We start from the raw sequence: 13,885 nt of genomic DNA on the forward strand, positions 1-13,885 counted from the left end.
AAGTTATGGAATGATCATTCTATCAATGACTTCATAATGACATTACACAATATAATGATCCATAACTACTCTTTAAGAACTTTTGATGAAAAATGGTATGCAAACTCAAAGAAAGAACTGATTGTGACTAAATATAGATTGAAGTAAACTGTTTTTTACTTGATTTTTCTTGAGTTTTTTTTAATGAGGGGAGGATATCTATATTTTCTTTCATAACATGACTTATAGAAATGTTTTGCATAATTTCACATGTGCTTTCTTAATTGGGGTGGGATTAGGGAGGAAGGGAGAGAATTTGGAACTCAAGTTTTTAAAAACAAATGTAAAAACTGATTTTACATCTAGCTGGGGGAAATAAAAAAATTTAATATTTAAAAATAAATTATTTTTTTAAAAAATCATGAGGTAATACAAGAGGTAATGTGAAGAGGGACTGTTTCTCTTTATAAGAAAATGGATGAGTGAATTTTGGGGAGCTAGCGTAAGTGCTATGACAGCTACCTAGATCTTATTGGTCCTCACATAAGATATATTTCTGACCATATTGTATGTCTTGCCATGGATTTTTCTGAAGGTTACTCTTTTTTTGCAGGTGAATGACATCACTGTCAAAAGGCATCTATGGAAAACAAATCTGAAATGGATGGGTTCATCCTTAAAGGAATAACAGATGATCCGGAGCTTCAGCTTCCTTTCTTTATCATATTCACTCTTATTTATCTCATCACTCTGGTAGGGAACCTGGGGATAGTAGCTTTGATCTTCTGGGATTCCCACCTCCATACACCCATGTACTTTTTCCTCAGTAACCTCTCTCTGGTAGATTTTGGTTTCTCTTCAACTGTTACTCCCAAGGTGATGGCTGGGCTCCTAAGAGGGGACAAGACCATTTCCTTTAATGGATGTGCTACACAGCTGTTCTTTTTTGCAGCTTTTGCTACTACTGAAAGTTTTCTTCTAGCCACTATGGCTTATGATCGGCATGCAGCTGTGTGTAAGCCCCTACATTACACCACTACCATGACATCAACTCTATGTGCATCTCTGGTCTCTGGTGCTCACATTTCTGGCTTTCTGACCTCCTCCATAGTCACAGGAAACATATTTAGACTTTACTTTTGTAGGTCAAACATAGTCCATCACTTTTTCTGTGATATCCCCCCTCTCCTGGTTCTGTCTTGCTCTGATATTCACATCACTGAGTTAGTAGTCTTTATCTTTGGGTCATTCAATGCCTTTTTCCCATTTCTTGTCATCTTTACTTCTTACTTGCTAATCTTCATCACCATCCTGAAGATCCGTTCTGCTGAAGGCCGCCAGAAAGCCTTCTCCACCTGTGCTTCCCATCTCACAGCAGTGAGCATATTTTATGGGACAGTCATTTTCATGTACTTCCAACCCAGCTTCAACCATTCAATGGACTCAGATAAAGTGGTGTCAGTGTTCTACACCATGGTCATTCCTATGTTGAACCCTCTGGTCTACAGCCTCAGGAACAAAGATGTCAAAAATGCTTATAGGAAAACTGTGATTGGACAGCAACTTAAATCAAATCATCTTTTTTCTTAGAGAGAAAATCTAGTCTGTACCTTTCCCACTCTGGGATATGATCATTTGATGTTTTTCTTTTTCTTATTTTTTTATAACTGCTCAGTTTATAGATATGTCTGTCTTCATAAACATAAACTATATAAATACATATATGAATGTAGGTAGGTATATATGGATATACATTCTCTATATGAAGGATAAGAGAAATTTCTTTCATGTAAAAATCTAAAATACAATTCTATCAACAAATAGAAGGGTTAGTATAAAGTGTATCCAAGAAAAGCCCAAACCAATCAATAGGAGATTGTTGTTGCTCTGTGGAGTTGCCGGAAAATATGAAAAATGGCAGGCAGATTCCACCTTATGGCATGCATGGTGTTGAGAGGAGGGTCCATGTGGAGGGGACTTGAAGGGGGAGAGGAGATGGCTCAGGCATAGTGCCAGAAACAGAGCTGGCATGCTGGGCTCACTATCCTAAAGAATGGAATTGATGAAGTTTCAAATTGACATAGGAGTCTCCACCACCAAAGGAGACGGTGGCCTTCTTCCTCCTTGATTCATATCATGGGACTGATCCTCTCATCTCTCCTGCCAATGAGGGAATCATGTGAATGTCTGGAACCAAACAAAACAAGGTAGAGACAGGAAAGTAGGGGATCAAACAAGTTTAATTCATTTCAGAGTAAGGAAAAACTTCCTGCAAAAGTCCCCCTACTTAAAAACAGGGCTTAACATGCTGGGTAAAGGCAGAGTTTATATTCATGCAAAATCACAAATGGATTAGATCATGACCCTATAATTAGATCTTGAGTAGCAGCTCTCATGGCAGACTCAGGGTGAACAATAAAGTCATTTGTGGATTCTGTGGGAATAATCTGCCAGTTGATTGTTTCAGATTTTAAGGATCATTACAACATTCAGCGGGGTCCAGAACCAGAGAGAGTATCACAGGAACGGGAGCAAAGTACCTAATTCAGTTCACTTGGGAATATGAGAAAGGGGATTGTGATCATGTCAATAGTTAGGATGGATGGTTTTTAGGTCCCTGAGAAATAGGAGGAACTCCAAAAAATCTACTCTCAGTGATTGCCTCATGCTGGTCAAGGCAATACATTTTGCTAGAGAGTAAAATCATCCAGAGTACAAAGGATTGTGGGTTTGCTAAGTTCAAGGCACAGCCTGCCTGATGGGACTCAGCTCCAGGAAACAAGATGTCTTTAAATATCTTGATACTATCATTCAACATCAGGGAGATCTCTCCCTTCACACAGGGCATCTAGTTTGAACTAGAGAGATGAAGAACTGAATCAGCTGGTTGACTACTTTAAATATTGGGCATGCTTCTGCCAAAAGCAGTCAATCTCACTCCATAAGGTTTTTTATTCTTATGTTTCAGGATCCCAGCTTTAAGTCCATATTCTCCTGTTTGCCCTTCATCTTCTTAGCATTTTCCAGGATTTTGGTGACATTTTCCTGTTGGACCTTTGTATCCTCATGCTTTTTGCTAAAAACATTGGTTGCTTTCCTCTTGAAGTATTCTAGGAACTGCTCCTGGCCTCATATAAAGTATGAATGCTGAAACATGGTGTCATCTTTCTCAGACTTCACCAGGAAACCTTGTTCAATGTGGACAAACTTCCCAAAACCAGACATTGAGTTGCCAGATGAATCTTGCCATGTTGTTGTGTTTGAAGCTCTTTGGCAGTACCTTCTTGGCAAACTAGTCTTTATCCAAGACGAGTTAAAACATGGATGTTATTCCCAATCAGGGCCCAGCAGATCATCAAATTTGTCTTCAGTTCATTTAGTAGGGTCTACAACTTGGTCTAGATCATTCACTTAGGTCCACAGAGTGGTCATCAACATAGGATCTTTAGTAGGTCCTGCCATACTAGGGCCTCTGGGAAACTCCATTCTGGGAGCTGGCAGAGTGGTCAGAGCAACCCTGAGGTGGGCAGGGGCAGTGAGGGAAGTAAAAGGATGGACTATTGAGAGTAGACCAGACAAAAAGGGAAGGAAAAGTTGAGGCTTATTGCTTGTAGTTACTTGAGTTGAAGGAATAAAGATGCTTCAGTTTTAGGCACTACTGTAGTCAATTCCACTCCTGCTGCCCACTGTGAAGACAGAACTCTGAAGTCCAGCACAGCCTCTGCCGTTTAGGAATGGGATGGTCCCAAGTAGAATCCAAAATTTTTCAAAGTCAAAATTACCTAGTAGAAATTGTCATCGATTTAGAATTGGGAGAGACTTTTTTATATTATCTTAGACACTTACATATCATATAGCCCTAGGCAAATTTCAATATCAGTTTCCTTATGTTTAAAGGATCTATTTTGGATCGTCTATCATATATTTATGTGTGTATACATATGTGTATATATATATATATATTAAAATTAATACTTCAGGGATTCTTTATCTCTATGAAAAATTGAAACAAGGAATTTCTGTGACCTAGAGTGACTACAACAACTGAAAACTACTTTTATGTTTTGGTCCCTTAGTTTCTTATTTCTATACCTAATATAAGACAGGTTCTCCGACCATGTTTTGTCTTGGAGTCATTTATCATGAAGAGTGGCTTTTACTGATGGTTACTCTTTTGTTGTAGGTGAATGACATTATTCTTGAATGATATCTTGCAATACCTCAGTTTCCCTGAATTATTATGCTGTACCTGAATAAAATATTATGGCCACCCCACTTTCTTTACCCCATTAAGCTCTGGTCACTCTTGCATTACAGTGAGTCACAAACTCCAGATGGTTTATCTCAAATGCCTGAGTATCTCCTGCCTAAGACTCATTCACACCTACACTCAATTTTCTTATCCTGACTCCCATCCTGTCAGGATTAAAGTTATGGTCCTTCCTTAAATTATGATTTACCCAGTGTTCTGCCCCCTCCTGCCTTTGTTTCCCTGATAGTCAGAACCCTATAAAAGTCTCTGGAATTAATTGCTCACTGCTGGATAATTTGAAACAAGAGTCTCATTCAGCCAGTTAGTTTTTACTAGCTCAAATTCTCCACTATTAATATATTAAAAACCTAATCTCCATAAACAGATGAGAAGAACCTAGGATAGTTTTCCTCTCAGACCTGTGCAAGAGGAAGGAATTTGTGAGCAAAGAAAAACTAGAGATCATTGTTGATCACAAAATAGATAATTTTGATTATATTAAGTTAAAAAGTTTTTGTACAAACAAAATTAATGCAGACAAGATTAAAAGGGAAGCAATAAACTGGGGAAAATTTTATAGTCAAAGATTCTGATAAAGACCTCATCTCCAAATATATAGAGAATTGACTCAAATTTATAAGAAATCAAGCCCATTCTCCAATTGGTAAATGGTCAAAGGACATGAACAGAAAATTTTCAGATGAAGAAATTGAGACTATTTCTAGTCATATGAAAAGGTGCTCCAAATTATTATTGATCAGAGAAATGCAAATTAAGACAACTCTGAAATACCACTACATACTTCTCAGATTGGCTAAGATGACAGGAAAAGATAATGACAAATGTTGGAGGGGACGTGGGAAAACTGGGATACTGATACATTGTGAATGAATCAAACCATTCTGGAGAACAATTTGAAACTATACTCAAAAAGTTATGAAATTGTGTATACCCTGTAATGGTCAATACCCTTTGACCCAGCAATATTATTATTGGGCTTATAACCCAAAACGATCTTAAAGAAGGGAAAAGGACCCACATGTGCAAAAATGTTTGTGGCAATGCTTTTTGCAATGGCTAGAAACTGGAAACTGAATGGATGCCCATCAATTGGAGAATTATCTATTTTGTGATCAATAATGATCTCTAGTTTTTCTTTGCTCACAGATTCCTTCCTCTTCCACAGGTCTGAGAGGAAAACTATCCTAGTTGTAATGATAGTTCACGGAGTTAGAGTTAACAAAATTTTCTTGATGCCACAAAATCATAATTATTCAATTATTCAAAAACCTTCTTGAAACCATCTTGGATTATTAGACCTGTACTGTAGAAACCTATTTTATGTTGCCTCTCATTGCAATATTAAGGCTGGAGATTCCAATTTAAACTCTTCCTCTACAGATGCTGTTTTTCAATTTGACAAATTCTCATGTGGCTGGGTTAGTAACACTGGCCAGGCATTCAATAGAGCTTCTGTGGGGATGTAGCCAGTGTATGAGTACTAGGATGGTGATGATGATGATGATAATGGTAGTTTGTAGTTATATAGCATCATCATATACAAAATAGAGAACTAAATGCCTTATAATACAATACTAAATGCACAATCAACCTGGGAGCAGGTATTATTATTATTATCCTCATTATATAGCTGAGGTAAAACTAAAACAAAGAGAGGTTCAATGATTTGGACCAAGTGTCTGTGGACAAATTTGAATTCAGGACTGTGACTAATACAAGTTTTTGTTTTCTTGTTGTTGTTGTTTTGAGGTAAACAAGGTCAAGTGACTTTCCCAGAGTCACAGAGCAAGTTAATATGAAGTATCTAAAGTCATATTTGAACTCAGGTGTTCCTGATTCAAGGACCAGTATCCTCTCCACTGCACAACCAGGCTGCACAATTATACCCATTTCAAAGAAGAATAAATTGAGATTTGATGTTGTTCAATGACTAGATCAATATCACCCAGTTAGGAGATGGAAGAAGCAGGACTAGCCTCTTCCAGGTACTCACTTTGCTAAAAACAAGCAAAGAATCAGAAAATATCCATGAGAAAATTGGTCTTTTCCCATGGTCAGAAGAGAATTTAATTGTTTGTTTTGTTCAGGAGTTGGCAGCAGAGATACTAGAACCTCCAAGGGAGCACTATCTCCCAAAAGCCTCAGGGCTGTCAGGGCTGCATAAAATCCCTGGACACTGACATCAAACCATTCCATGAAAGGGCTTAGTTCTGAGGTTAAAGCTGGTGAGTTAAGTTCTCTGAGTCATTCACTCATTCATCTAGTTTATTTTTTGTTTCCTGAGGCTAAATTGAATGTAGGATACGAATGGAAATCACTAACTCTTCTGTCATTCATGCCATAACAATGACCAGAAGTGAACAGGTACTATACCACTAGATATCTTTAACCTCTTCCCCAGTGTCTAGCAAAGAGTTTTTTCCAATATGATCATATATTTGCTAGACTTGGAACTTCAAGGTCAAAATAAATATAAAAATCTTGCCTCTCCCTCCTTTTTGGAGTTTTGGCCAATTTTCTCTACATTAAGCCAATCAGATTCTAGGATATCCAAATTCAAGGTTACTATACTTATGTAGACACAAATGGAATAGTGGAAACACTGCTGGACATGGAGGCAGGAAGACTTGTATAAAAACTTCTTCTATATCAAAGTATTGGCTCATTTTTCCCAGGGGTAAGTCTATTGAAGTCTTTTTCCTTATCCATGAAGTGTGTATAGTTACACTTGCAGTACATTTTTAATACTTATTTCATAGGTTTGTCTAAGGGCTCAGATGGGATCATGTATGAAAATTGGGCTCAAACATTTATTTGCTACTTATTTGTAGCTTTTCAAACTCTTCATCCTTTAGTAATCAAGGGAACCATTTTAAGAATAGGTGACCGTAGACCAATAAGTATATAATTTAATACTATTTACTCTATACTGTGTGTAAGACACTGCATTAAAAGTCTTAGGGGAAGATTTAATAAAAAAAATTAGGAGAGATAGAGTTTCTTATCTGAATAATAATAGCTTACATTTATATGATATTAGAAAACTCTTCAATATTCTCATTGTAATCTCCCAACTATTTGACATAAATACCATTACTCTGAGATTCTTCCTCCTTTTATAAGTAAATAATCTGAAGCTAGCTGACTTAAGTGATTTGTCTAGACATAAACAATTAATAAGGGTTTGAAATGGGATTTAAATCTACCCTCTACTTGACTCAAAAATCAAAGCTCTCTCTACTACATCATATTGCCATACTAGTTTTTGGTAGTGGAGGAGCACTTTTATCCCTTTTTCTCTATGTATTTGTGTCTCTCAGAGCATCTCCTCATCCACTGTCAAATACAAACCCAATAATTTGACCTTGGTAACTTAAATCTACAGGAATTTATTCTTGACAAATAATTTGCTTCCAATCACTGTGTGACCCACATACAAAAAGAAATATTATGCCAATATTTCCAATGAGCAGGCAGAGGTGTGGAAGGATCAACTAATCTCCATGGAATCACAGAAAAAAATAAGTAAATAATCAAGTAAAATTAAAAGCCAAGTTTTCAACTTCCTAATCAAAAACTTCCAAAAGATTGCTATCGACCAGCACCTGGTTATTTCTGGGTAGAACACAAATCACCTCATCAGTTTTGCCAACCAAGAAGGACTCTCTCTAAAGATGGGAACTCCATACAAAATCTTGAGTATATCAGTGAAAAGGATTATCACAGACAGTATGTATGTATTTATGCATGTATCTATAAATCTATCTATATTTGATTCAGTAATGTAAATTACAAAAATGGCACACTACCACATATGAGACAAACTTTATTCAAAACTCTGATTCTGGGTTAGTTTGTTTTCCACTTTATATAGTTTCTACTATATAAGTAAAAAATACTTCTTTGTAGATACTTGCAAAAACTCCTTTAACAGTCTATGAGATAAACTTTTATTCATTTACTTTGTCCTTACCTATAAGTTTCACATTAACCACATCAGGAAAAAAAGTTCTTTCAATATGAAGAATAATTGATATTTTTAAAAATTAATATAGATTAAAAGTGTGATGGGATCATCGATTCAGAAATGGAAAGAACTTCAGAAATCATTCCATCTAATAACCAATTTTTCTCATTTGAATCTCCCAAAAACTATTTAAAATAAATGCCATTCTAATATTTTTCGCCGTTTTGCAGATGAGCAATCTGAGGAATCATTGATTTACCTGATTTGTCCAGACATATATAATTAAAAGAATCTGAAGTTCTATTTAAATCTATATGTTCTTGAATCAAAGATCAAAGCTCTCTCTATATAACACATTGCCAAAGAAGTCTTTTGCATATATGAACATCTCTATGTTCTTTTCTCTATTTATTTCTGTTTTTCAGAGCCCATACTTATCCATTGTCACACATGAGCTCAGTAACCTGATTTTGGGAACTTTCAAGTCTATAGCATTTGATTCTTGAAAAACACTTTCCTCCCAACTACTGTATAACCCTCCCCATATCCGAAGAAATATTATTCCAGTTTTTTGAATGAGGAATCAAAGAAGCAGAAGGATCAATTATCTTCCATGGAATCGCAGACAAAATAAATGAAAATCCAAGCAATATGAGAACTCAAATATGTAGTTAGGTACATAGAAAGACAGGTAAATGGATATACATACAAATAGAAAGAGACACATAGGGAGAAGCAGGCAGACAAAATAAAACGGAAAATTAGAGAGAGGGAGACACAGACAAAGAGAGAGAGAGAGAGGGAGGGAGGGAGGGAAGGAGGGAGGGAGAGAGAGAGAGAGAGAGACAGAGTCAGAGACAGAGAGAGAAATAAAGAATAGCATTGAGAGGCAAAGAAACAGAATAAAATGTTCAGAATAATAGAAAACATTCTGGGCCTGATAATTGAAGATTTTCAACAGTAATATAGTGAAAATACTATAAATGGCTTCTACCATGCTTTCCTACATTCTTCCTGGATTCTTTATGTCAGTATATTTTCTCAGTTAAAAAAATATTATAATAGCCTTGTGTGGTTCAGAAATGATGAGGGGTCCCCATTTAATAAAAAAAAAAGCTGGAGAGATCTCTAGAAGCAAAGCAAAGTTTATTATACATTCTCTAGAGAAGGGTGTCCCACCCATGGAGCAGACAGTCGAAGGGAGGAAGCACCATAGGGGGCAGGGTCAACACTTTTAATCCCTAATACAAATACCCCCTCCCACCACTGACCCTCATACTTATTGGCTGAGGATCTTACATTCTAAACTTGGGAACTACCCAAGAAATTGAACTGGACCAATAAGTACACAGTTGCCCATATTTGACTGAAATAGAGAGATGCTGATATCATGGGAGAATAGCAAGAAGGGGACTTAAGTATACCCTTGACTCAATGCCTAAAGTCCTTCAGGCCTACTCAAACTCTGAAATAGATGAAACCTTACTCGATTTTCACAACTGTCTTGAAAGATCTCACCTCATCTCGTTCAGGCTGCTGTAATTTATCCTGTTTCATTCAAATAAAGGAAAAACCTGACAAGAACAACATCCCAATCCTAGCTGTCACATCTCAATGGTACTTTGGCAGCCAGATTTGTTTTTATGTCTTAGAGAATTTAATTCATCTTGACTCGGTGGTGTAATTCCTTGGAAACTCCAATACACTACTAGATAGATAGATAAATATAGGTATCTAGATATTTAGATATCAATATCTATCTATATATGACTTTTACTGGGCTTTGATAGAGGTGAGATGCTAGTTGAAGTAGATGACTTCTGAGGAACTTTGCTGACTTGAGATTCTCTACTTTACAACAATCACACAAACACATATATAAATATATATGTATGTATGTATATATGTGTATATAAATATATACATGTATAAGTATATATTTAAAGATACAACTTGTAACAGATAGCATGAGGCAGCTTTTTTGTAACTTTTATGAGTACTTGAAATAATTCATGATAGTAAAGGTGAAACTAATTATAATAAGAATAAAGGAGTGGCAGATCCTTCCAAGTTGTGAAACATTAAAGTGATACCTGTTAATGTTAAATGTCATTGTCTGAAACCTAAAGGGGAATATACTTTAGTCCAGACATGGAAGATTATCACTGATCGAGCAGTGAATCAATAAACATTTATTAAGGGCCTACTATATATCCAGCACCATACTAATCACCGACAATACAAAGAAAAGTAAAATACAATCCCTGCTATCAAGGAGTCCCATAATCTCTAAGCAAATAACATGCATAGGTCAGCTTACCAACAAGCTATATCCAGGATAAATTAGAGATAATCAAAAAAAGAAGAAAGATACATATATTGAAATCAATTGATTAAGAAAGGATTCTACAGGTGAAATTTCATCTCAGACTTAAAAGATGCAGACTCCAAAATTAGAGATTACTCTGGGACCTCCCCAAAAAATATATGGTGAAGGAAAAAACAAAATATTGCTGTTTGTGGCTGCTTTCTGAACTGAAATAAGAACAGGTTGCATAGGGGAAACAAAATTAGAACTCATATTTTTATATGACGCATCCTTTGGAAAGATAATTTCTACAACTATACCCCTGGAATCCATTGACAACTGTTCCACTCAAGGACTGGTGATTATTAAAGCTACAATGAATCCAGGACTAAACAGGATTCCAATAAACTCTTGGCCAACATTCCTTGATCCTCTCCTCCCTGCTCTCAGTTGTTGACTTTCCTTTGGTTCTATTCCTCTTCTCCTTTATTTCCATTTCCTCCCTTCTTTAAGTAAGTGAAGCATATTTATATGAAGAGATCTAGCACTTCAACCCTGACCTACAGCAATCCCTCTTATAATGTCAATTTTTGCGACAGACTAAGGTGCTTCCCTTTCCTAAAGTGAGAAAAGCCATTTTGATGACGGTTAAATTTGTGGTAGATTTTAAAAAGCAAGATGCAGAGAAACTGTTTATGAGGAAATGAATGAGTGAATTTGGGGGATCTACAATAACTGCTATAACAAGTACCCAGATATTATTGGTCACTTAAATCCTTATTTCCATTCCTTATATAAGACAGGTTTCTAAACATTTTGATGTCATGGAGTGAATTGTTCTAAACGTTATTCTTTTATTGCAGGTTGAATGACATCACTCTTAAATGGAATCTATGGAGAACAGATCTGAAGTGAATGAGTTCATCCTTAAAGGAATAACAGATAACCCAGAGCTTCAGGCTCCTCTCTTCATAATGTTCACTTTCATCTACCTCACCACTCTGGTGGGGAACCTGGGGATGGTAGCTTTGATCTCCTGGGATTCCCACCTCCACACCCCCATGTATTTTTTTCTCAGTAACCTCTCTCTGGTAGATTTTGGCTATTCTTCAACTATTACTCCCAAGGTAATAGTTGGGCTCCTCACAGGGAACAAAATTATTTCCCATAATGAATGTGCAGCACAATTGTGCTTCTTTGGGGTCTTTGCTACCACTGAAAGTTTCCTCCTAGCCACCATGGCCTATGATCGCCATGCAGCTGTATGTAAGCCCCTACATTACACCACTACCATGACATCAACTCTATGTGCATCTCTGGTCTCTGGTGCTCACATCTGTGGCTTTCTGACATGCTCCATAGTCACAGGAAAAATATTTAGCCTTTCCTTTTGTAGTTCAAACATAGTGCATCACTTTTTCTGTGATATCCCCCCTCTTCTAGTTCTGTCTTGCTCTGATATTCACACCACTGAGTTAATAATCTTTATTTTGGGATCATTCAATGCCTTCTTCCCATTTCTTGTCATCTTTACTTCTTACTTGTTAATTTTCATCACTATCTTGAAGATTCATTCTGCTGAAGGCCGCCAGAAAGCCTTCTCCACCTGTGCTTCCCATCTCACAGCAGTGAGCATATTTTATGGGACAGTCATTTTCATGTATTTCCAGCCTAGTTCAAACCATTCAATGGACTCAGACAAAATAGTGTCAATATTCTACACCATGGTCATCCCTATGCTGAACCCTCTAGTCTATAGTCTTAGGAATAAAGATGTTAAAAATGCTTTCAGAAAAGCTGTGAGAGGACGGCAACTTCATTAGGTCATCTTTCTTCTTAGAGAGAAAATCCAATCAGTAGCTTCCATACTTTCCAATCATGAAACTGAATATTTTTTTTTTATGTACAGAGAAGTAGAATCTAAACTTTTACTTTTTCTTTTTTATTTGATTTCTTTACAGATCTATTTTCATATATTTGACTGTATATATGTATGTATATGTGTAGACAGGTGTGTCTATGTATGTGTGAATATAACATATATATAATACCATATATTTATGCAGTGTTTATGTGTGTGTGTGTGCATACATATACACACATGGGGAAGGAGAAGAAACTTCTTTCATGTAAAAAAATCCAAAATGTAATTTTATCAATAATCAGAGGGATCAAAACTAAGCAACAAGAAAACATATGGAACTAGCATGGATAGTGGTTATGTAAGCTTAAGTTGCTGCCTTGTGGAGACACAGAAAAATGAGAACAGTGGCAGGCAGGGTCCCATCCCATGGCATACCTGGTGTTGAGTGGGTTCCTTTCTGCTGTTGACTTCAGCTCACCTGGGACTCTTGCGTTATACTAAGCTCTGTCCAGAAAATTTCCTTGGACTCATCCTGTCCTTGCTCATGTGGGTGGCTGCCTCATTATATCCTAGGTCTCGTGTTTTGCCCCCTTTTCCTCCACAAGACTATTCCAAATGAAATTTCTGGAAACTTCTCTGAGCATAAACACAAAGGGACAGTGCCCCTCTACCATTTTCAGGAAGGCTGCCAAGGAAGAGAAGCATATCCTAATGATTGGATCATTCCTTCTTTCTTCCCAGAGGAAGAGGTTCTTGGATAATAGCAGGATTCTTGATCTTGCTGGGCTCAGAGCCAGACTGCAGGGTGATGGTGGAGTCATCACTGTAGTCATTCCCCTCTGAGAACACAGACCCTTTTTCAAAAAAGTATAGGCAGGTCAGTCCCCATAGTAGCCAAAGTACTGGAATCTACCAGGATCAAAAACTTGATTAGAGGGTAGGAGTTGACTCTAAGAGTCTGCAACATCTGTCTCAAAATCCAGAGGCTTTAGGGAAGCAATAAACTGGGAAAACATTTTTATAGTCAAGGGTTCTGATAAAGGCCTCATTTCCAAAATATATAGGGAATTGACTCTAATTTATAAGAAATCAAGCCATTCTCCAATTGATAAATGGTCAAAAAAATGAACAATTTTCAGATGAAAAAATTGAAACTATTTGTGGTCATATAAAAATGCTCCAAATCACTATTGATCAAAGAAATGCAAATTAAGACAACTATGAGATAACCACTACACACCGCTCAGATTGGCTAAGATAATAGGAAATTAGAATGATGAATGTTGGACGGGATGTGGGGAAACTGGGACACTGATACATTTTTGGTGGAACTGTGAATGGATCCAACCATTCTGTAGAGCAATTCTGAACTATGCTCAAAAAGTTATCAAACTGTTAATAACCTTTGATCCAGCAATGTTTCTACAGAGATTATATCCCAAAGAGATCTTAAAGGAGGGAAAGGGATTCACATGTGCAAAAATGTTTGTGGCA

General features: G+C 36.7%; 2 protein-coding genes across 2 annotated transcripts; both read left to right on the forward strand.

Annotated features, from left to right (window-relative positions):
- The first annotated feature begins 621 nt into the window (after positions 1-621).
- Positions 622-1,569, forward strand: LOC100921114 (olfactory receptor 5B12-like). Its single transcript, XM_003774372.1, has one exon. The coding sequence runs from the start codon at positions 622-624 to the stop codon at positions 1,567-1,569; it is 948 nt and encodes a 315-aa protein (XP_003774420.1).
- A 9,842-nt stretch (positions 1,570-11,411) lies between these two features.
- On the forward strand, positions 11,412-12,350 carry LOC116420105 (olfactory receptor 5B2-like). The gene has a single exon (XM_031943676.1). The coding sequence runs from the start codon at positions 11,412-11,414 to the stop codon at positions 12,348-12,350; it is 939 nt and encodes a 312-aa protein (XP_031799536.1).
- The last annotated feature ends 1,535 nt before the right edge of the window (positions 12,351-13,885 follow it).

This window comes from Sarcophilus harrisii, chromosome 6, assembly GCF_902635505.1.
Source record: "Sarcophilus harrisii chromosome 6, mSarHar1.11, whole genome shotgun sequence".
Classification (NCBI taxonomy): domain Eukaryota; kingdom Metazoa; phylum Chordata; class Mammalia; order Dasyuromorphia; family Dasyuridae; genus Sarcophilus; species Sarcophilus harrisii.

Coding starts and splice junctions, on each gene's coding strand:
- LOC100921114 (XM_003774372.1), top strand. CDS start 622: ATGGAAAACAAATCTGAAATGGATGGGTTCATCCTTAAAGGAATAACA.
- LOC116420105 (XM_031943676.1), top strand. CDS start 11,412: ATGGAATCTATGGAGAACAGATCTGAAGTGAATGAGTTCATCCTTAAA.